Here is a 24,719-nt window from a genome sequence, read left to right as displayed (position 1 = left end):
CTTCTGAAATTGGCAGGTGCCACTAGAGGAGAAGTAGCTGGGCTCACCTCTCCAGGGTTCTTCCTTCTTCCAGGATGTAATTCGAGCTGCATCTGTGGCCTGTGCCACAGTTGTGGCAATGCTGTGTCCTTAACCCACTGTGCCAGGAGAGGGATCGAACCAGCAATGCCACACAGACAAGCTGGATCGTTAACCCACTGCACCACAGTGGGAACTCCCCTCCTTCTTCCAGATCTTGGCCCTGTAAGTTCTGTTAGCTTTCAGATGCTCTCAAGCAGATTTATTTCACATTTTGCCCAGCTTTCCCAGCTGTTCTCAGTGTGAGACTTTGCCTGTATCACACAGTCTAATGGTTCAAGAATCTGAACATCCATTTCCCATCTATTTGTCAGGAAGTTTCCTGGAAGCTGTCACATAACACTTGGTGAGAGCTGAGTCTTGTGACCGCATCTAGTTTTATTCAGAAGGACTGTACTCTTAGCTGAAAACTGCAGATGCTATGGATCTTTGGGAGAACGGATTCTAAGGGCTACAGCACTAGTCTCTCTGTTATTGGCTGTGTAGTCTAAAGCGAGTTGTTTAAACTCCAAATTTCATGTTATGCATCTGTATAATGGAGGTAATGAGAATAGCATATATAGTGTCAAAGGAGATACTCTCAATGAACATTTATTGAACAAAGACTCGTTATCTGCTGGGTACTGAGTCGAGTGGTTTATTTACACAAACTCTTGTGGTTCTTCTAACAACTTTATGAGGTACGAACTCATTTTGATGAGAAAATTGAGGCACAAAGAGGTTCCACTATGCAAATATTTGACTGATGCATGGCAGTTTGAACCCCAGACCTTCTTCACAACATGGTCGTGCCTTGTAAACCCCAAAGCCTTACCTGTTGGATTGCTGAGAGAAGATGAGAGGCCCAGGTTAGGAATGATGCTGAGTGGCTGAGGGCTGGACATGCTTAGCTAGAAAAACATGATTCTCTAAGGGAAGATCAGGGGACCAAACTGACCTAGTTTGAGTGAAGTGGGCCTTTGGTCATTTGTTTCGCTTACCCAAGAGTTGCATGATCAAAACAGCTCATAAGTTAAATGTGGGAGTTGGAGGAGACCACAGAGGTAAAAGGGACCCTACAGAGCATGCAGTTCCATAGCTTCATTTTTTAAAATGTTTAAAATTTTTAATATTTAATATTTAAATGTCAATATTTAAAAGTTTCCCAAAATATTAAGCAAACGTTCCATGAATTTTCTCTTAGGGCTGCACCCACAGCATATGGAAGTTCCTAGGCTAGGGTTTGAACTGAGGCTGTAGCTGCTGGCCTACGCTACAACCACAGCCATGCCAGGTCTGAGCTGTGACCACAGCTCACGGCAATGCTGGATCCTTAACCTACTGAGCGAGGCCAGGGATCGAACACATATCCTCATGGTTACTATTCAGGTTCATTACCTCTGAGCCATGATGGGTACACCCATGTAACCTGTACCCAAATCAAGAAATGGAACATGACCAGCTCTAGTAGCTTCTCTCACACCTCCCCCTACACCTTGCCACCTCCCTGTTCTAGTTATGGCCCCTCCCAAGGCTAAGTATACTGACCTCTAACATCGGAGACTAGTCTGGCTTATTTTTGAAATATATGTGAATAGAATGATATAGTATAGACTCTTTTGTATGAATTTTTTCACTCAACATTATCTTGTGAGAGAGATTCCTATTGCTGCTTATAAATTGTTTGTTCTCATCACTGTATAATATTCCATTGTGTGACTATCACAATTTACCTATCGATTCAAGTATTAATAATCATTTGAATGGTGCTGCTACGAATCTTCTGGAACATGTCTGAGTGCCCAGATGTACTCATTTTGTTGGGTATAGCCTCAATTGAACTTGTTGATCACAAGGTTAGTTCAGTTACTAGGAACTACCTTGGTGTCCCTTTATTGATGATGGAAAATAAAGTACAGAAAGGGCAGATATTTGTCTAAGGTCACCCAGCCACTGAGCCGTGACTGGAATCTGGGTTAGTCTCTCCCAGGGCAGTTTGCTTAGGTCTGGGTTTCAAAGAGAGACTAGCCTAGAGATTCAGCAGTATCTTAGAGCAACACCCATGTGACTTATGAGCTGTCCTTATCGTCTAAACCCCTGGGTAAAATGAAACCAATGACCAAGCATGAGAGGGGCACCTGGTCAGTGGGGCCATGATTGTAAATTCCAATTTAGATTGGCAGGAGCTAGTGGATCTTCTTTGCTTCTCAACAATGTATTACATTAAGCTAGATTTAGATTCAGTCTACTACTATGCCAGGCCTGATACAAAGTGCTTTCCTAGGAGTTCCCATTGTGGCTCAGCAGGAACGAATCCGACTAGCAACCATGAGGTTGCGGGTTTGAGCCCTGGCCTCGCTAAGTGGGTTAAGGATCCGGCGTTGCCATGAGCTGTGGTATAGGTCGCAGACAAGGCTCAGAGCCTTGTTGCTGTGGCTGTGGTGTAGGCCAGCAGGTACAGCTCGGATTAGACCTGGGAACCTCCATATGCCGCAGTGCAGCCCTAAAGAGACAAAAGGTGGAAAAAAAAAAAAAAAAAGAAAGTGCTTTCCTATGTATTATCTCACTTAATCTTTGAACAAACACCAAGTCAACTCAAATCCATAAGGACCATAAAGCATAATATCAAAAGAAAGCATATAACATCAGTAAGCAAACCAGAGCAATTTAGAACAGTGCATTTCATTTTTTTTTTTTTTTTGGTCTTTTTGCCTTTTCTTTGGCCACACCTGTGGCATATTTTTGTAAAATACAATATTTTACAAAATATTGTAATATTTTTGTAAAATACAATAAAAAGAATACTAAATATAAAATTTAATTGTTAAATTGTATGAAGGTTTCTAAACTTTCTATTTCCCTATTTATATCATCCAGGACGAATAGCAGTTTGCAGAGCAGTACTGGTTTCCAGACTACATGTTTTTTTTTTTTTTTTCTGTTTAAGACAGATAACATGGAAAAAACATTCATATGTTAAGTACAAAAGAGACATAAGATTGTATTATACAGTAGAATAACAACTATGTGAGCACACCAAAAATCTATGCACAGAAATGATGAACGGTGGCAACATCTGGGTGGCAAACATTCTTTTTAAAATTCCCAGGTTTTTCCTTAATAAGCATGAATTACGATTGCAAGAGGGGAATTTTTTTTTTCTAAAAAAAATCCCACTGGCTGGAGGTTAAGCAGTGCAGTGACTGTCACATATAAATCAGTGGCCTTGGCTCTGACTCTTGGGAGTGTGGTGTACCCCACCCCCACCCCCTGCCCCAGGAGAGCTTAAGCACCTCTGGCTTCCACTGAGAGTGTCCTTGCAGCCCCAGTCCTTCTCAACCTCTCCAACCCACATACTCTTTTCTCCCTTAATTCTGCCTTATTCTCATCACCCCGCCATCTCTGTCACTTCAGACTACACTTTGAAGAGCATTGATTTATAATTCACCCTCCATTCCATTTGGCCCTTCAAGAGAGACTGATAATTATCTTAGAGGCAGGAAAGTTTGAATAACAAGACATCTGCACAATTTTGAGACCTTGGAAACCATTCACACCCATACAGGTTGCTGTCACACCAATGGGACTTTACCAGTCCCCTGACTTTATCAATATAAATTAAGCTATTCCAAAGAACTGCTGCACAGAAAGATAACCACCCCCCGACCCCCTCAACTGCCCAAGTCTCATTGAAATGAATATAAAACCCTTAAACTTTTCTTTTTTTTTAAATGATTTTTATTTTTGCCATTATAGCTGGTTTACAGTGTTCTGTCAGTTTTTTACTGTACAGCAAAGTGACCTAGTCACCAAACATATATACATTCTTTTTCTCCCATTATCCTCCATCATGCTCCATCACAAGTGACTGGATATAGTTCCCACTGCTATACAGCAGAATCTCATTGCTTATCCATTCCAAAGGCAATAGTTTGCATCTACTAATCCCAGACTCCCAGTCCATCCCACTCCCCACCCCTTCCGCCTTGGCAACCACAAGTCTGTTCTCCAAGTCCATGAGTTTCTTTTGTGTGGAAAGTTTCATTGGTGCCATATATTAGATTCCAGATATGCAATATCATATGGTATTTGTCTTTCTCTTTCGGACTTACTTTGCTTAGTGTGAGAATCTCTAGTTGCATCCATGTTGCTGCAAATGGTATTATTTTGTTCTTTTTTAAGTCTGAGTAGTAGTCCATTGTGTATGTATACTGCATCTTCTTTATACATTCATCAGTCAATGGATGTTTCGGTTGTTTCCATGTCTTGGCTATTGTGAATAGTGCTGCAAAGAACATATGGGTGCATATGTCTTTTTCAAGGAAAGTTTTGTTAGGATATATGCCTAAGAGTGGGATTGCTGGGTCATATGGTAGTTCTATATGTAGCTTTCTGAGGTACCTCTGTACTGTTTTCCATAGTGGTTGTACTTTTTTTTTTCATTTTAGCTTTATTAAAGTATAGTCAGTTTACAATGTTGTGATAATATCTGCTGTACCTTAAACTTTTCAGTAGATAGCATTAAAGACCATTTACTCTCCAAGACTCTTAGAAAGTTTTGCCTTGTATCCACCCATCCTAAACTAGTATATCACGATCCTTAGTGAAAGTTAATCAAGCACCACCTCCACTGAAAGACTTGTCTTAAACCAGATTCCACAACCTTATAAATATCCCTGCTTTGCCCTCCCCCAGTTGAAGATGCTAGTGAGAGTCTGCCAAAGCAGGACTCTCCCTACCATGACGTACAATAAACTCAGCTTCGCCCTCTTCACAGTTTACTCTGCTGGTATTTCCTGGAAGCTAGCATCCAACAATTAAGACTTGGCTTTGTTTGTTCCTCCTTTTTCAGCTTGCTCAGTTTTCAAACTTTAGAATTACCAGAATTACCAAAGGGGGTTGTATATGCAAAAGCATGCATGATTAATTTGAGTTCTCCATGTATAAATTTGACCATGTCACATTTTAGGGCCTAAACCCTGCCTGTGAAGGTTAGCAATTGGTGAACAATAGAGAACCACAGAATGTTAGAACTGAAAGTGGTTCTAGGTTCTTTAACCTCTGTGCATGAGTCAGCCACATCAAACTCACCTGATGTAATGAATCCCTGTTTAAAAATACCTGTCTCTTGGTTTCAAGTCAGATGTACTGAATCAGAATTTCTAGAGATGGGGCTCATGAATCTTTGTAACCCACCCTCTAAGAGATCATGAAGCACAAACAGGCTTGAGAGCCCTTATGCTTCTCCACTTCTTTCTGTAGATGAAGAAACAGAGACTCAAAAATGGGAGTAAACGTGCCTGAGATCACATAGCTCTTGAGCTGTGTATCTCGAGATTCCCCAGTAAGAGTTCTGAGGGTGGGGATCAGATTTTGGAGATGTTCCTAGGTACACAATATCCTGAACAAGAATGATAATGATGTAATCAAAATACAATTCAATTTTGGCATCTCAACATCTTACTTTTTTTTTTTTTTTTTTTTTTTTTTTTTTTTTTTTGCTTTTTAGGGCCGCACCTGTGGCACACGGAGGTTCACAGGCTGGGGGTCCAACCGGAGCTACCCAACTCGAGATCAGAGCTGCATCTGCGACCTACACCACAGCTCATGGCAACGCCAGATCCTTAACCCACTGAGCGAGGCCAGGGATGGAACCCACAACCTCTTGGTTCATAGTCGGATTTTTTCACAACAGGAACTCCTCAACATCCCTTTAAAGTTTATCAGGGTGGTGGTGGTGGGAGGGGATGTTAATTGCAACCTGCTGTGAAAATTCTAGTCATCATGAGTTCTTTGCTTTCTATTAAGAATATAACTAGCTAAATTATATATATACTTTAAAAGGTAAAATTATGACTCTTAAGCAAAGATAAGATGAACACATATCTGCTGAGAGCCTACTGACCATCTCGTTAAGTGTATATTCACAGGAATTGTTGCTTGTTAGTTGGCTGACTGGCTCAAGTAAAGGCAGATGGATGGATTATTACAAGGCTTTAGGAACTAGGAATGGGAACTAGAAATGTGTCCCAGAAAGGAAGCAGAGCTGGTCCCTGGGAGAACTGCAAGTGGGGCACTGGGAAGAGGTTCGAGGTTCAAGTTTCAGGCAGCTGCCCCCATGATTTTTCATTACTCAGACCACAATGCCTTTTTTTTTTTTTTTTTTTGCTTTTCAGGATCAGACCTGCAGCATATGGAGGTTCCCAGGCTAGGGGTCCAATCAGAGCTGTAGCTGCCAGCCTACGCCACAGCCACAGCAGTGTGGGGTCTGAGCCACGTCTTCAATCTACACCACAGTTCATGGCAACGCCGGATCCTTAAACCACTGAGTGAGGCCAGAGATAGAACCCTCAACCTCATGGTTCCTAGTCATATTCGTTGCCCCTGCAGCAACAGAGGATGGGAAGTCCCAGACCACAATGCTTTTTGAGCACTCCTGTCTGCTCCATTGTTTTGTTTCTCTATTACTAGTGGGCCTGTGGCTAAAAATGGACCCCCCCACCCTCCACCCCACTTTGAGTCTGCATAATCATCACTAAGTGCTGGACTTCTGACAACCATCTCCAGCTTAGTTCAGAATCTTGATGGAGACTATCTGATTGGCTGCTCTCCAATCAAGCATTAGGGCCCTTTGGGTCAGGTGATCACTCAAGGTCAATCAGCTGTAGCTACTTGGAGGAAACACAGTTGCCAAGGGGTTGTAAGAGACAGAGAGAGACTGCAAGCCATGAGGGGTAAGGAGGAGAGGGAGAGTCCGAGGGGGAATCCAAGGGAGCAAAAAGAGCCCAAGTGAGAACAGCAAGCAGCCAGGCACAATAAAACGCGCCTTTAGTCATTTCCAGCCTCAGTCCTTGCAATGATAGCATTTCTGCCACTCCTCTTATCTCACTGAGTGTGGATGTCCATCTGTTGCTTTTATTTAGGCAAGGTAAGTTGAGGTGGGGTTGGGCAGGTCTTATAGGAACCCATGACCCTTCCTTCCCATTCACATTTCCGCCTGCATTTGGGATCCTCCTTTATACAAGCCCTTGAGCTGCTAGAAACAAGGCTCTCTCTTAAGAAGAGGTCTTGGTCCGAGCGCCTGAACTTCAAACTGCTCATTTTTTGTTGTGGGGTGAAGGAGATTGCCAGCCATGGATCAGTGCAGGAGCAGTTGGATGTGCCCAGTTGGTAGGGCTCGAACACATTTTAGTTCACGCTAATTATTTCTTCCCGAGCTGGTTGACTCTCTTTCGTGGGCACAAGACACGGGCCTCATAACTGCACGGTTAAAAATGCAAAGGAAGAGCGAGCTCCTCACCAAGCAGGCGGACCAAGCCATCAGGAGACAGAGTAGCATGTGGGTTCGGTTCAGCAATCACGGAACCCGGGATTAGAGCGAGGAACTGTGCTGGATGCGGAGCCAGGGGAAGTGCAGCCTCCAGGCTCCGGGGCTCTCAGGTTGGAGGGTCGCACACACAGAAACAGATAAGGCCTCACGTCCAGCATGAGGGAGATCTGGGGCATCTTTCCAGCCCCGGCACCGGCGGGGCGCCGGTCCGGAGCGCGCAGCTCCTTGCAGGGCGGAGGGCGGCGCGAGGGAGGGAGAGAGGGAAGGGAAAGGCGAGCGTGAGCTGCCTCAAATGCTTGGAATAATTCCGCTTCCGTTTGGAAAGCCGCAGCCTCAGTCCCGCCGCGTCCGCCCAAGCGCCAGCTCCGCGTCCCGACCGGCCCGCGGCTGTCCGCTCCGCCGCCATGGCCACCTCCCCGCAGAAGTCGCCGTCTGTCCCCAAGTCCCCCACTCCCAAATCGCCCCCATCCCGGAAGAAAGACGACTCCTTCTTGGGGAAACTCGGAGGGACTCTAGCCCGGAGAAAGAAAGCAAAGGAGGGTAAGTGCGGCCCCGGCCAGCGAGCCGCAGGGGCTGGGGGGCCGACGGGCCGGGGCTCCCGGGGCTGGGCGGGAGCGCGCCGCGGGTGCCCGGCTCTGGGGGTGGGGGGAGCGGCGGCGCGGGCGCGCGCGCTGCGCGGGAACATCCCGGGGGGACGGGCCTAGTGCCCGCCCTGTTCCGAGCTCCAGGGGCGCTGCCCTCTGGGGAGCCGAGGCGATCGGATAGGGCCGCCCGGGCCTGGGATCAGGCGACGCCTGCGCTGGGCCGGGGGCCGAGGAGGTGGCAGGGCCCGCCAGCCCGGAGGCGGCGTCTTCTCTTAGGCCTCAAGTCCCCGCCTTCTCCGCGCTGAAGGCTGGCACTTCCAAGTTTCTGCTGCAACTTTTCTGGGCGCCGTCACTCTCACTCTTTGCCTTCATTGGTCTTTGAAATCAGATCATTTGCTAGACCTGCTGAAGTGTGCGGATGCAACGTTGGTCTCTGGATCTTTTGTCCATCCCCAGGGCTCTGTTGGGTAGATCTCGACACCAAATGTTTGTTGAATGAATGAGTGGAAATCTGGCTGTCCTAGTGGTCCCGCCGCGTGATAAATGATAAAGTTGCACTCAAGACGAAAACCTCGATTAAACACACAACAGAAGCATCCTGGGCTGTGACCTTTTTGTGAACTCAGGAATTAAGGGCCCTTGCAAAAACCATTTCCTTTTTCCCACCAGGGTGAATTGAGGCGATCTCATTTTTTTCCAGGACCATGTCCCATGGGCAGATTTTGCATCCTGTTTGTTTGATTTTTTTTTTTTAGTTGATTTACAATATTGTATTAGTTTCAGGTTAGCATAGTGACTTGCTGTTTTTTCAGATTATATTCCCTTGTAGGTTATTACAAGATACTGGATATAATTCCCTGTGCTATACAGTATATCCTTGTTGCTTACCTACTCTCTATATAAATCCCATATTCTGTTAAACCCATACCCTCAATTTGCCCCTCCCTCCTTCCCTCTTCTCTTTGGTAACCACAAGTGTGTTATCTTCATCTTTTTTTTTTTTCAGTGATTTTTATTTTTTTCCATTATAGTTGGTTTACAGTGTTCCGTCAATTTCTACATACAGCAAAGTGACCCAGTCACACACACACACACACACATACATAGAGAGATTCTTTTTCTCACATTACCCTACATCATGCTCCATAAGTGACTAGATATAGTTCCCAGTGTTACACAGCAGGATCTCATTGCTTATCCACTCCAAATGCAATAGTTTGCATGTATTAACTCCAGACTCCTAGTCACAAGTTTGTGTTCTATATCTGTGAGCCTGTTTCTGTTTTGCATATTCCATTCATTTGTGTTATTTTCTAGATTCCGCATGTAATTGAAATCATACTATATTTGCCTTTGGCTTACTTCACTAAGCATAATATTCTCTAGGTCCATTCACATTGCTGCAAATGGCAATATTTCATTCTTTTTTGTGGCTCAGTAGTGTTCCATATTATGTAAATATGTATGCCACATCCTCTTAATCCATTCGTCTGTTGAGGGGCATTAGGGCAGCTTTCACATTGTGGCTATTGTAATAGTGCTGCTACGAACATTGGGGTGCATGATTTTTTTGAATTAGTTTTCATCTTTTGCAGATGTACTTTAGGAGTGGAATTGCTGGATCATATAATAGTTCTATTTTTAGTTTTTTAAGGAATCTCCATACTGTTTTCCAAAGTAGCTGTGCCAATTTGCATTTCCACCAGTAGTGTGCGAGGGTTTCCTTTTCTTCACATCCTCTCCAACATTATTTGTAGCATCCAAATTTTTATGTTGAATAATGAGGTGACAGTTTTTTGCAAAAGGTCTAGTGATTGGTGTGTAGAGTTGCTTAGTTAAAAAAAAATCTGTTTTTTTAGATTCTTCAGCGGTTTGGGAATAAATATTTGGAAGGTTGCGATGCCGAGATGTGAAATAAGTTTTATGTTCCTGAGTTATCTTAAAGCATGAAAAAGAACTGTGTTGAGAATGATCGAACTTGACACAGAGAACTATCCTGTATATTGAACCCAGAAGCAGCAAAACACATTCCTGAAGAGTTTCCACTGTGGCTCAGCGGGTTAAGAACCCACTGCTGTCTTCAGTGAGGATGTGGGTTCTATCCCTGGCCTTGCTCATTTGGTTAAGGATATGGCATTGGTGCAAACTGCAGCACAGGTTGCAGATGCGACTTGAATCCAGTGTTGCCATGGCTGTGGCGGAGCCTCAGCTGCAGCTCCGATTCTACCCCTAGCCTGGGAAATTTCATATGCTGCAGGTGCTTCCATAATAAATAAATAAAAAAAACACATTCTCAAAAATGTTTCCCCCCATTGTGGATATTTTGGTAAACCATTGTCTGTGTAGTGTGCAGTTGGTAACAAGAGGTGAAATCCTGGCTTGGAGAGTCCTATTCTAGTCTATGCCTGTAACTTTTTTCTGGGCTGTGCCCAGTATTTCCTATGGACTTCCTATAGTGTTCCTGGTGGGCTCTCTAGCTTAAGACTGGGCATCTCAGAATTACTGAAACTTGCCACCTACCAGAAACCCTCACCCTATTTTGCCAACTCTTTGGAAAAGATTACTTTATATTGAGTCCAAAGTTGGCCTCTCTGTATCTTCTACCATTGGGTTCATGCAGCCAGGAGAATGAGTGGGATGGTGGCTCTTCTCTTGTTCCAAGTGGACCAGTATATTTTGTGAAGTCCCTTGACCAGTCCAAACATCTTCTCTTCCTATAACTGGTTCTTGTAGATGGCTTCATGGCCTTTGGTATCCTGTCTTTTTAGTTGTAGTCAGGGTTCCTGCAGGAAACAGAAGGACAAGTTAGTTGGGATTTTGCAACTAATGTAGTAAAGGGATTATTTACGGAGGTGTGGGCAAGGATGAAGGGAACCTAGGAGGATGCTGAGGCACCTAGAAGTTACCAACAGGGGGAAGCAGTTACCACCCCTAAGGTAGAAGGGACAAGGGGAGCAAACTGGTACCCAGTGAGAGCTGGAGCTGGGGAAGCAGGGGGTTTTTGACAGGAATTGTAGCTGTAATGGGACACAGCAACCATCAGAAATATGGAGATGGAGCAGGGAGACAGTGGCACTAGAGATACTCTGCATATTCTTTCTCTTCTTGCCCTTGAATCTCTTGCTGGTACTTCCCATTGGCTCAGCCCAGTGGGACGTCACCAGAGCAAAGGAATCTAGGTGATGCAATGCACAGGGGTCAGCTCCCTTAGGAGCAGTGCAGCGAATAGGTCAGAATGGGATCAGTGTGGAACAATGGAGAATAACTAGCAGATTCCCTCAAAGTGAGCTGCCCAGAAGTCAACATGGTATGATAGTGGACCAGTCCATTAGCTCAGGGCTGTCACCTTCTCTGTTCTAGCTTAGACACCGCCATTAATGCAGCTGAGGCTACTTTTCTTCATTCTGCCCACAGCATCACACATTATCTCTCGTTGAGCTCATTATCAGCTTACTCAAAGACATTTTAATGTGTGTTGCACCTAAATCATTCCCTTGCCTATCTTGAATTTGCTCAATTGGGTTTTTGAAACCAAAGTGCAAGATCTTATTTTTGTCCTTGTTATGCTTAACTGTCAAATCCTGATTCTGACATTCAGTCTATTAGCCAATCCAGGGAATGTAAGGGGATGAATGATAAGAGCACGTGCTTCTTCTCAAGGGGCCGCCATCACCCAGCTCCAGCTGCTTGCCGCTGCACATGGTGGTTCTACAAAGTTAAAGAGAGAAGTGGGGTTGGTCTGAAATGACCTGCTCTCGGTGAGCAGGTGCTGGGTCTCAGTGATCAGTACTTTCCCAGTCAAGGATCCACTAACCATCACTTTAGTAGCAAGAAGCGAAGTCTTACTCTGGATCCCGCATAAACTCACAGCTCTGTGCTTTGCAGAAACTACCCTCTTCCATGGTTCCTCTGTGTTCTAGAACCTCCCATTCTTCACGATTCCTCAAGATCATGGACATTGGTCTATATACAAATTACCCCAGTGCTTCAGCGTTGAATTCTCCTGGGCCCAAGGACTCCCATTCATTCATTTGATACCTGATATGTCCCACAGCCAGACCCATGTGAGTTAGAAGATTTAGGTCAATAATTTCACATTAAAAATATATTTTCCTAAGAAAACCTACTATGTACATTGTAGAATGACTAAGTCCTTTTATTATTTATTTATTTATTTGTCTTTTTAGGGCCACGCCCACAGCATGCGGAGGTTCCCAGACTAGGGGTGGAATTGGAGCTACAGCTGCCGGGCTACACCGCAGCCACAGCAACGCCAGATCCAAGCCGTGTCTTCAACCTACACCACAGCTCACGGCAACGCCGGATCCTTAACCCACTGAGTGAGGTCAGGATTTGAACCTGAAACCTAGTCGGATTCATTTCCACTGTGCCACAATGGGAACTCCATGTAAGTCCCTTTAGAATGTAGTAAAACTAATAATCATTCCTATGTTTTCATAAAAAAGCAGCATGAAGGAGGAAAGAGAAAATAGAGGCTAAAAGCATGGTCTTTGGGGCCAGATAAATTTGGGTTTGATTTCTGGTCTGGTTCTTATTATTGCTATTAACAAGTTCCTTATCACTATGACAAATTCCTTAAAACTTCAAAGCCTCTGATTTTTCATCCATAAAATGGGAATAAAAAAATTCCTTCTTTACATGGAGGCTGTGAGGTTTAGACAAAGTTTCTAATATGTAAGGCATAGCAAAATAATGATGGCTATTAAAATCGACAGTTCAATTTTATTTTATTTTTTTGTCTTTTTAGGGCCGCACCCATGGCACATGGAGGTTCCCAGGCTAGGGGTCTAATCAAAGCTATAGCTGCTGGCCTACACCACAGCCACAGCAACGCAGGATCAGAGCTGTTTTTGTGACGTACACCACAGCTCACAGTAATGCCAGATCCTTAACCTACTGAGCGAGGCCAGGGATTGAACCAGTGTCCTCAAGGATGCTTGTCAGATTCCTTTCCACTGAGCCGTGATGGGAACTCCCTGAGAGTTCAATTTGAAATAGTCTTTAAAATTTGAAATAGTCTTTTCATTACAGACTGCAAGAAGTCTCCACAGACTCTGCACATAGCTTAGTAACTCATAAACTATATGAAATCTGTGCAGCACATTTTGGTGGTTTTGGAAAGTAGGGATCTTTCTTTGCAGGTCAGATCATCCTGTTTCCCAAGATGTCACCTTGCAGCATTTGAAAATATCTAGGCCCATTCTCATGAGCTGTGGCTGCGTGGCTTTTGGTTTTCCTCTGTGGATCTTCTCTTTTGGGGTTTCCAGTTCCCATTGATGCTGTACATGACCCTTCTGTGCAGATTCTTAGGCTAGCCTTTCAGAGTCTACTTGCAAGGGCCACTTTTCACTTTGCTTCCTCCAGATCTGTCCTCAAGACCTGCTCTTTCCAGGAATACCATCTTGAGTTGCATCTGCCAGCTGAAGGTACCATGCATTAAGCCCACAGCAGTGGTTATTCTTGTGTTCTACCCATGTATTTATTATTCCTCTGAGTTTTACATTTTGTCTGCTGCCTGAATTATACCATTTTGAGTCTCTTTGGCTGTCCAGTGTAACTGGGGAAAATCTCCAAACTCTGCAATAGGTGTGTGGTTTCTAGAGTGACCATTGTTAAGCAGTTCTTCTCTCCTAATCAGCTTGCATCCTCATTTTCCAACCTGCCTTGTTTAAACCCTTAGCACTCAAGCTCTTCCCTAGACCTTAAAGTGGAAAATTAAATGCCAGGTATAGGAGTTCCCATCGTGGCTCAGTGGTTAACGAATCAGACTAGCATCCATGAAGACACAGGTTCCATCCCTGGCCTTCTCAATGGGTTAAGGATCCGGTGTTGCCGTGAGCTGTGGTGTAAGTCACAGACATGGCTCAGATCCTGCATTGCTGTGGCTATAGCATAGGCCGGCAGCTACAGCTCCGATATGACCCCTAACCTGGGAACCTCCAGATGCCACGGGTGTGGGCCTGAAAAAACCAAAAAAAAATAAAAAAAAAAATAAAAAAAAAATCCAGGTATGAACTTGGTTAAATTTTCTCCAACCCCCACCCCCCAAGGTATTGATACCTGTCCTTTTCACTTCCTGTCTCCTTGTTCATGAGACCCCTCAGTTCCACTTCTACCCAGCCTTGGTGCAGCTAGTATCCTTTTGCCCAAATCCCCAGTCTTTTTCATGCTTCTCTGTCCCTCTGACATCTGCAAACGTGCTCAAGTCTTTCCCCTTTGTAGACAATCTCTTGATGATGGTTTTCCATTAGCTACTCACCAGAGGACTTGGAAGAGTTGTCTGCACTGGCTTCCCCTTTCTTAGCTCCTAGTCACTTCCCGATTCACTATTCTCATTCTTTCACCAGTAAATGAGTGCCTGCTGTGTGCCAGGCATTGCACTGGGTGTCGGCACATGGCCGGGAAAAAATAGACAAAAATCTCACCCTTCGTGGCTCAGGGGAGACGAACCCAGCTAGTACCCATGAGGACGCAGGTTCGATCCCTGGCCTCACTCAGTGGGTTAAGGATCTGGGGTTGCCGTGAGCTGTGGTGTAGGTTGCAGACAAGACTCGGATCTGGCATTGCTGTGGCTGTGGCATAGGCTGGCAGCTAGCTTGGATTCAGTCCCTAGCCTGGGAACTTCTATGTGCCACCAGTGTGACCCTTAAAGCAACAACAACAACAACAACACAAAAAAACTCTCCCTTTGTGAGCTTACCTTCCAGTAAGGGAGACAGATCACAAACCAGATAAAAGGGTAAATTACATGTATGCTGTTCGAGTGGTAGCAAATCCTTCAGTGTGAAATAAAGGAGGAAAAGGGGAAATGCGTGTGGGGTGAGGGATGGGGGTGGTTGGCTGTTTTAAATAGGGTGGCTAGGGGAGGCCTCACTGAGAAGGATTTACTTGAATAAAGACCCAAGGGAGGGAGGGGTGCCCCATCTGTGTATTTGGAGATGAACCGTGCAGGCAGAGGTGATGGCTGATTCAAAGACCCGTGAAGCAGAAGTGGGCCTGGTGTGTTGAGGACAATTGTGGAAGGTGGTGAGGTCTCAGGGGTACTTAGATTGAGGGTGGGGACAGGCTGTGTAGATACCTAGAGGCCATTGTAAGCCTGGGACCTTTACTAATTAAGTTTATCTATTTATCTGTCTATCTATCTATCTATCTATCTATCTATCTATCTATCTATCTATCTATCTATCTGTTTTTTGGGGCCATACCCATGGCATATGGAGGTTCCCAGGCTAGGGGTCGAATCAGAGCTGTAGCTGCCGGCCTACACCACAACCACAGCAGCATGGGATCCAGGCCGCATCTGCGACCTGTACCACAGCTCATGGCAACCCCAGATCCTTAACCCACTGAGCGAGGCCGGGAATTGAACCTGTGTCCTCATGGATACTAGTTGGGTTCATTAACCATTGAGCCATGACGGGAACCCCTAATTAAGTTATTAGTAAAAGAAAAAGTTGTGTGGGGCAAGATTACCTTTTTGGGGGGAAGAAGGGCAAAAGTCTTATGCAGTAGATTATTACCTCAGTGTTTTGTGCAGGAAATTTCCCAGTGATTGGTTTAAGGTCACATTCCTAGAAGGCGTGAAAATATGGTTCATTCTTGGTTTACTGTCCTGGAAGCAGGTGACAATATCTTGGGATTGTTTTATTTTATTTTTTTATTTTTTGTCTTTTTGCCATTTCTTGGGCCGCTCTCGTGGCATATGGAGGTTCCCAGGCTAGGGGTCTAATCGGAGCTATAGCTGCCAGTTTACGCCAGAGCCACAGCAACGCAGGATCCGAGCCGTGTCTGCAACCTACACCACAGCTCACGGCAACGCCGGATCCATAACCCACTGAGCAAGGGCAGGGACCGAACCCGCAACCTCATGGTTCCTAGTCGGATTCGTTAACCACTGCGCCACGACGGGAACTCCGGGATTGTTTTATTTTTAACACTTCTTAAAACCTATTCCCCGTTCTTGAATATGCAGTTCATGAATGTATTACTTCATGTTCTTTTTCGTGATTAGAAGTACATCTCATTGGAGTTCCCATCATGGCACAGTGGTTAACAAATCCGACTAGGAACCATGAGGTTGCGGTTTGATCCCTGGCCTTGCTCAGTGGGTTAAGGATCTGGCGTTGCCGTGAGCTGTGGTGTAGGCTGCAGATGAGGCTTGGATCCTGTGTTGCTGTGGCTGTGCTGTAGGCCGACAGCAACAGCTCAGATTAGACCCCTAGCCTGGGAACCTCCATGTGCCACGGGAGCAGCCCTAGAAAAGGCAAAAAGACCAAAAAAAAAAAAAAAAAAAAGTGCATCTCATGGCATGTACCTTAGTTTACACCAAAAGAGGAACATAGTAAGCATATGCAAACTATTAGAAAATTTAAAAATTGTGCAATTTCCCTTTTGTCGTTTACTTATTCAGTGCAATAATTCTAAAGGATCCACGTTTATAAATTTTCTTTTAAAAGCGAACTTTATACAGTGGGTCACATTGGAAGGGTTTGGAGGGTTTTGCATGAAGAAATGACATGATCATGCTTCTGTACTAACAGGATTGCTCTGATGATGGTCAGTGACTGAGGGGGGCAGGGCAGGGGTGGAAGATGAGTGAGGGGGTCACTTTAATGATCCAGGTGAGAGATGGTGGGCATCCAGAGCTGAGTGGTAGCAGTGGAGGGGCGAGCATCCAATTCTGGATAAAGTTTGAAGAGATAGTCGAGAGGATTTATTGAATGGTTAACTGGAAGGTGAAAAATAGAAACAAGATGACTTTAGGGTTTGGGTTTGAACAGCTGGAAAATATAACTTATGTGAGATGAGTTGGAGAGTTCTGCAGGAAGAACTGGTGTAGGGAGAGAGAGAGCAACACTCTGTTTTTGACCCATTTGGTTAGAGGTACCTTCTAGACTTCCCAGGGGCCATATTGAGTTAGCATTTGGTTCTAGGCATCCAGCTCCAGGGAGGGCTCTAGGCTGGAGACACCTCTGTCTGTAGGTGTATTTAAAGCCATGAGACTGAATGGGAGCATCAGGGAAGGAGCATAGGGAGTTCCCGTTGTGGCACAGTGGTTAATGAATCTTACTGGAAACCATGAGGTTGCGGGTTCGATCCCTGGCCTTACTCAGTAGGTTAAAGATCCGGCATTGCCATGAGCTGTGGTGTAGGTTGCAGACGCGGCTCGGATCCCACGTTGCTGTGGCTGTGGTGTAGGCCGGCGGCTACAGCTCCAATTGGACCCCTAGCCTGGGAACCTCTATATGCCGCAGGAGCAGCTCAAGAAAAGGCAAAAAGACAAAAACAAACAAATAAAAGGAGCATAGGACATAGATGAGATCCAAGGACTCTCTAACATTTAAAAGTTGGGAGATGAGGAGGAACCGGTGAAAGGCTGGAAAGGAGTGGCCGATGTGCTAGGAGGGAACCCGCAAGAGTGTGGACTCCCGGAAGTCAATTCTCCAATTTATCCTGTTCCTATGATCCACCCTTCACTGGTCAGCATCTCCAGAATCCACTGTCTCTTTTTTAATCCTCATCCCACACGGGCTCTTGGTGTTTGAATTATTCAACTTTTTCTTGTCCTTAAAATTCTATTCTCCCTTGACCTTAACCACACTGAATGGTTCCCTGTCTCTCTATTTTTTTTGGCGGGGGGCTCGTTCTTGGGGCTTTTCTATCTGCTGACCTTTCAGTAGCATGTCCTGACTTCACCTGCTTTGCCCTCTCTTTTGGTTTTCCCTTCTGTGGATTATCTCACCTATGCCTGTGGCTTCAGTGACCCATCAGTGGTTCCCCAATGCATGCCTCAAGTCCATATCTTTCTCCTGTCTCCAGATACAACTCTCCACTGTTCTGGATGTGTCACAGGACCCTCAAACTCAACATGTCCATGATGGAATTATTATTTGTCCCATTTGCCCAAATTTGTTTTTACTCTTCCACTATTCCGGCAGCTGCCTAACATGAAAATGGTTGCCATCCTCCTGTGTTTCAGAGGTCAGCAACTTTTTCTGAAAAGGCAGATAGTAACTATTTTAGACTTTGCTGGGTCTCTGGCCTCTACTTGGCCCTCCCCTTGTGGCCACAGATGATAGGTAAATGAACAAGTGTGGCTAAATTCTAATAAAACTATAGTTATGGAGACTGGCATTTGAATTTCACATCATTTTCATGTGTCACAAAATATCCTTCTTTTGTTCTTTTCCAGGCACTTAAAAAATGTGAAAACCATTCATGGTACAGGGGCTGTGCAAAAATAGATGGCAGGCTGGATGTGGCCGTGGGCAGTAGTTTGCCCACCTCTGCTCCCTTTCATTCCCACACCCAATCACCTCTCCCAAGACCCTGCCAGTTCTACCATGTGCCTTAATTCAGCCCTCATAAGTACTCTTTGTCTTCTTTGGGATTATTTTTTTTCCCTTTGGGATTATTTTATTAAATTTTATTTTTTTATTACTCAGTGAATTTATTACATTTATAGTTGTACAATGATCATCACAATCCAGTTTTGTGAATTTTTGAAAAACCCTAAGTTTTTCAAAGTCTGTGAGTCAGTATCTGTTCTGTGAAGAAGTTCATTCTGTCCTTTTTTCAGTTTCCACATGTCAGTAAAAGCATTTGATGTTGGTGTCTCTCATTGTCTGACTGACTTCATTTAGCATGATAATTTCTAGGTCCACTCATGTTGCTGCAAGTGCCATTATTTCTTTCTTTTTAATGGCTGAGTAATATTCCATTGTGTATATGTACCACATCTTCTGGATCCACTCCTCTGTCGATGGACATTTAGGTTGTTTCCATGTCTTGGCTATTGCAAATAGTGCTGCAATGAACACTGGAGTACATGTGGCTTTTTGAGTCATGGCTTTCTCTGGATAGATGCCCAGGAGTGGGGCTGCTAGATCAAATGGTAGTTCGATTTTTAGTTTTCTGAGGAATCTCCATACTGTTTTCCTATTTTATTAAATTTTAGCATCTTTATTTTCCACCTGAAATATTGCCATATCCACCCCATTAGTCTCTCTGTCTCTGGTCTTTTTTGTTGAATCTACCCTTCATTCTTTTGCCAATGTGTTCTTTTAAGCACAAAGATAACATATCCCCAGCAAACTCCTTAGCATGGCATTAAGTCCTTCACAATGGCTCTTTTTGGTCTAGTCTGCTTTATTTTCCTTTCAAGGGGCCTCCATTTTAGCCTTACAAACCCACTCTTCATTTCCCAAACACATGTCTTCCACATGTTATCACCTTTGTTTATGCCTGATTTTCCATATTTCTGGAATGACTTTCCTTCTCTCCACAACAAACTCCTATTCAATCATCAAAACCCAATGCAGATAGTCCCCTCCTGCTCGATGCCTTCTATAACTCCCCTAGGAAGAGTGAGATGCTTCCTGCTCTGTGGTCCCACCCTGCCAGATCTGTATGTCGTGATCACACTGCGCTGTGGCCCTTTGTGGCTGTGCATGTCACACTATGACGGGAGTCCTCCCCTGTGCCTCTCCTGCCTGGCATAGTATTCAACACATAATGATACGAGGATTTCTATGGAATGAATTTCCCCATATTTACCTTGGTGAAAATAGCCCACCACTAACTCGTAATCTTAGACAATTCTCTTCCCCCTTGCCTGTTTCTAACATCAGGGGATTAGGCTAAGTAAGCTTTTGGGGCCCTTGCAATTCTGGTATTCTATGACTTCTGAGTTCTCCTTTCACCAGGCTTCTCTCAAATTCAGTTTTATTGTCTGTGTGGGGTGGTCTGGGAATGACATCATCACAAAGACCTCTTTCTTTCCTCCACTAATGAAGGCACCTCTGTGTCGGGAGGAGGAGATGGAGACCAGGATAAGTGGGCCCCGGCCCAAGGACACCTCCATATTAGGAATGAGTCTCCTTGTCTCATGGAATATCACCATTTGCTTCACAAGCGCAGTTTGTAATTACGTTTTAGCCATTAGTACCGGAGGAGAGATGAAATCCTCATGAAAACAGCTGTAAGCATCTAAAATCTCCACTCACTGTCATGGAAAAAAGAAGATGTTTGCGGAAAATGCTACAACAGTTTTGACAATAAATGTCTTTACAAAAATACCTAAAACATAAAATAAAAATAAGAGTTTAAAAAATGTAAATATTCTGTTACATTTTCAATATGTTCTGTAGCCAGCAGTAAATCCAAACGAGGGCTGTGCCAGAGGACCAGGACCCCTAGGACAAGGTGGCATCTTCTTTTTCATCTTCCCTATAGACTCCAGAGGGCAGGAGTTGTGTTTCTTCTGCTCATGTTGCATCCCAGGTGCCTAGCATGGCACCAGGTATTTAACTGGTACGCTGCAAAGTAGTATGTAACTACTTGCCTGAACCATCTGTGGGCATATTATTCTCATTAGAGTCCTCAGGTTACTTCAAACTCTGCTCTAACCTTTGATGACTGTTCAGGTGCCCTGATTCCATCTAGGCCTCTACTTCTGGGCTCTGTGTGTGTGTGTGTGTGTGTGTGTGCATGTGCATGTGTGTGTCTTATAAAACGGCCTCCTCCCTCCACTCAGGAATTGCTTTGCCTCAGTGGGAAGACATTTTCACTTAGCTCTGTTATTTAACAAACACACGGAGGCCCCCCGAGACCAGAGGTGTGGGTCCAAGAACCTGTGGGCCCTGCTTAGGCAGCGGCAGCAGTGAGCCTGCTAGGAAGCCCACTGGTTAAGGTTCTTTGTTTTCAACCAGAGAAGCTTGCTTTGTGGAAATGGCATTGCATACATTCATGTTTCAAGGGCTTAAATGAAGAAGGACAGAGGTTGGAATTCCTGTTGTGGTGCAGTGGAAATGAATCCGACTAGGAACCATAAGGTTGCAGGTTTGATCCCTGGCCTCGCTCAGTGGGTTAAGGATTCGGCATTGCCGTGAGCTGTGGTGTAGGTCGCAGATGCAGTTCGGATCCTGTGTTGCTGTGGCTGTGGTGTAGGCTGGTGACTACAGCTCTGTTTTGACCCCTAGCCTGGGAACCTCCATATGCCACAGGTGCAGCCCTAAAAAGACTGAAAAAAAAAAAAAAAAAAGAAGGATGGAGGTAAAATAGGCTATGTGTAAAGTTTGGGGGAGGTGAGGGAAACTCTACAATGGAGATTCAGAGTCCCCTTAATTCCCCGACGTCGGCCCCTGTTGCTCTGCCACATGCATCCCTTCTTGCCCAGCTCAGCTTCATTTACTAAGTGCAGGACTAAGGAAATCTGAAGATCAGCCAGAGCCCGGCTATTATTGTTGCTTCTCAGCAAGGGAGCTGCACCACTATAACTCTTCTGCTTCAACCCACAAAGGGAAAAAACCTCCCAAGGGAGAGGACGGCTGATGCCCGCCTGCACCGAGCCCTGCCCTGCTCCTCTCTGGGTCACTGCCTCCTTTTGGACTGGGATGAAGTTCCGCATGGTGTGGGAATCACTCGAGCACTCACTTAAAATCTGGGTCGACTCGCATGTACTAAGTGTTGATGCTCTTTGCTCTGAACATAGCTGCCTGCCACATCCTTAGGAAAATCAGCTTTGAGACTAGTGCCATTGGCTTCCTTTCAAACCAGCCTTAGGGAAATGTGGGGCCACGGATGGAAGAAGCAGTGAGGTTAATCAGTTTCAACAGAAATATTCTTGACTATCACACGCTCTCTTGGGGGAAGGAAGAGTGAACCAGAGCATTTAGCATCTGACTTTTTAAATAAAAGTTGTTTTTTTCTTCCCCATTATAAAATTAACCCAGGCATGTGGGATTTATGGGAAAATAGAGGAAACAGTCATTCAGCGTTCTAATTCCCAAAGGCAATTGCTTGTAGGAAGTTGGTTTAATTTTCTTTTTCTCCATTACAACTTTCCTTGTTATCCCTTCAAGTATATACCATGTATATCATATAGACGAAACTTCTTCTATATCTTTTTTTTTTTCTTTTTTAGGGCCACACTCATGACCTATGGAGGTTCCCAGGCTATAGGGGTGGAATTGGAGCTACAGCTGCTGGCCTACGCCACAGCCACAGCAACATGGGATCCGAGCTGCATCTGTAACCTACACCTCAGCTCATGGCCATGCCGGATCCCCGATCCACCAAGCGAGGCCAGGGATCGAACCCACATCCTCACAGATTCTAGTCGGATTCGTTTCTGCTGAGCCACAATGGGAACTACCTGTATTTTTATTTATGGTTATAATGTAAACAATTTTCATGTTATTACAGACTTTATTAACATGCTTTTATTAGTGTATAATATTCCATTGAGTGAATGTGCTATGGTTTACTTAACCATTTCTTTTGGCTCTCTTTTTAATTTTTCTAGAAATAGTGCTACCTAAAGATGTTTTTCTTTTTAGTATTCAGGATCTTTTTTTTTTTTTTTTTTTTTTTTTTTTTTGGTTGAAGCCCCAGAAGTGCAATTATAGGATCAAAGAATCACATTTGGCTTGCTTACCATTAATAGTTTATAACTGACAACTAGGAGAAATTACTGCTTTTGGGTCTGGGTAGTCTTGGTGTAGGTTGTTTGAAAGTAAAACCAACGGGAGTTCCTGTTGTGGTTCAGCAGGCTAAGAATCCAACATAGTGTCCATGAGGATGCGGGTTTGATCTTTGGCCTCGATCAGTGGGTTAAGGATCCGGCGTAGCTAAAAGCTGCGACTTAGGTCTCAGATACAGCTTGGATCCTGTGTTGCTATGGCTGTGGTGTAGGCCTACAGCTGCAGCTCTAATTCAACCCCTAGCCTGGGAACTTCCATATACCACTCCAGCCTGGCCCTAAAAAAAAAAAAAAATTTAAACACGAAAGAAAGTAAAACCAACAAAACCAAGGTTGTTAGGCTGAAAGTGTCTGGTTCTGGTAGGACCATGTTCTGTGTGGGGTAAGGTCAGATGGGAAGGTGATGGGTCAGGAGAGCACAGATTTCCTGCCTGGCCAATAACATATGCAAAATAAGCTTCTAGTACAGGCAGGCCTTTATTTCAGAGCATTTCCTCATGGCTATCCTTCCATCCTTTTATGACCTGGTCTGTCACCTCCAGTGCTCTTCCTTTTAACACGACCCAAAGTGAGGCTGCCTTGGGAGTAGTCATCATTGAAGCCACTGCTGCCACCCTCTGCCCCACTCTGAGTTCTCCCTGGGCTCATGTGAGACTCAGTGGAGGTTTGTTGCAGAAGTCCCGCCTTCCCTGGATCACTTCCTCCTACCGCCTAATCTCTGAAGTCTGGGACTTGCCCCACATCTTGGTAACCACTGACACCTGGGAGGGACTCACAAGACAGTGGGGCTGAGTGTTACAGCAGACAAACTTAGGTCGCAGGACTGAGGGACCCCTTAGGAGATCTGACGCTTATAGGTGGGTCTTGAAGCCAGAGGAAGAACCCCACAGGCTGGCAGGAGCAGGGACCCGATTTGGGAGCCTTCTGAACTACAGAGTGGGCTGGGCTGATGCCTCAGGCGCTCAGTTTCCTCAACCCGCATGGTAGGCAGTAGTTAGGTGTCTCCTAAGAATGGTAATTATCATCCCCGGCACCCCAGGGAGTATTTCTGGGGAGTCACTCTGGAGGCAGACGCCCTCCCTGGGATGATGTGTAGAGGGCGTTTATTTCACCGCTGAGTCATATCCCATTCTCTTCACTCATTCCCTTATCTCCTTTAAAATCCAGAGGCATCTCCCCTCTTCTGAAAAACACAGCCTGACAGTAAGGAGCTGGCAATGCTGTAGCAGATCTGGGGATACTGATAGTGGGCTCTAAACGGGCAAGGCTACCGCCCATGTCTCTTCCTTTGGAGACCTAGACCCAGGTCGCCAAGCCCCTGATTACATCAAGGGGCTCAGTGGAGCAGGCACTGGTTTCTTTCCAGGAAGCATTCTTCAGTGGAATAATTAAGCTGCCAATTGCAGTCTTACATTGACTTTTCAATTCAAAACAATTATTCCTGAAGCACTTTTTGTCTTAGTGACAGGGCATTGGCTGTGGAGCCTGCTGGGAGGGAAAATGCCTCCTGTGTGTGTTGGCGAGGGGTGGGGGGTTGTTTAAGGAAATGAGAGAGAAGTTAAGGAAGAGGGTCCACAACCCCATTCACCCAATTTAGGGAGCAAGGACACTCCTGGTCTGTTGAGGTGGGCACCAATTGGTAGGGTGCAGATTCTTGGCATCTGTTGGGTGCCTGAGTCCTGAATCATGTAGGCTCATTCAAGTCCAAGCAGGATTTGAGATTCAGAGCCCTGAGGATCAAAGCTGGCACAACATACCTGGCAAGACCCAGCTGAGGAGGTGAGAAGCAGGGGCAAGCTGCAGTCTCAGGGTGGACTCAGGATTCACTGGACACCCCCTAGAGTGGAGGCTGCCAAGGCTCAGGTGAACCCCACGTCTCGCCTCACTCACCCTCCACTACACTCCAGGCTTGGAAATAAACTCCTCTCCATGGGGAAGGGTTTTCTGATTTGCGGTAAGGCTGAGCTAACCAGGGTTCCCAGCCCTGGGGGCCAGACCTGCAGATGACAGGACATTAATGATGACATGGGGAGGAAGAGGGGGCCAGCAGGAACTGACAGTTTTGATGCTGTTAGTAAAATGCAAAAGAAGAGTAATCCACTTCCACCTTAAAGCAACTCAGGATTCATGCCAGTCCTGAAATAGCCCCTTGCAAGAAGTAGCAACTGCCTCCCTGGCTGAGGGTTGCAAAGCCTCAGTAGCCCCTCTAGCATGTGTCCAAGTGCCTGGAGAACAGAACGATCCC

At 45.2% G+C, this 24,719-nt stretch overlaps 1 protein-coding gene and 1 long non-coding RNA gene across 2 annotated transcripts in view; one reads left to right on the top strand and one right to left on the bottom strand.

Moving 5' to 3' along the window:
* The first annotated feature begins 7,722 nt into the window (after positions 1-7,722).
* Positions 7,723-24,719, top strand: part of PARVA (parvin alpha) — a 189,426-nt gene continuing 172,429 nt past the window's right edge. Inside the window, exon 1 of the mRNA XM_021083311.2 lies at positions 7,723-7,927. Coding sequence (XP_020938970.2) covers positions 7,792-7,927 — 136 coding nt within the window. The 5' untranslated portion in view covers positions 7,723-7,791. The remainder of the gene's footprint in view (positions 7,928-24,719) is intronic.
* LOC146405376 (uncharacterized) lies at positions 8,955-13,995 on the bottom strand. The gene is made up of 2 exons (XR_014837291.1): positions 13,930-13,995; positions 8,955-11,894 (listed from the first exon to the last, which is right to left on the bottom strand). It is a non-coding gene; the product is annotated as an uncharacterized LOC146405376 (long non-coding RNA).

The sequence above is a fragment of the Sus scrofa genome, chromosome 2 (genome assembly GCF_054392235.1).
Source record: "Sus scrofa isolate SSC_HxYL_T2T_F1_AM1 chromosome 2, Sscrofa_HxYL_maternal_Yorkshire_Landrace_v2.0, whole genome shotgun sequence".
NCBI lineage: Eukaryota > Metazoa > Chordata > Mammalia > Artiodactyla > Suidae > Sus > Sus scrofa.
This window is presented reverse-complemented; position numbering and strand designations above follow the sequence as displayed.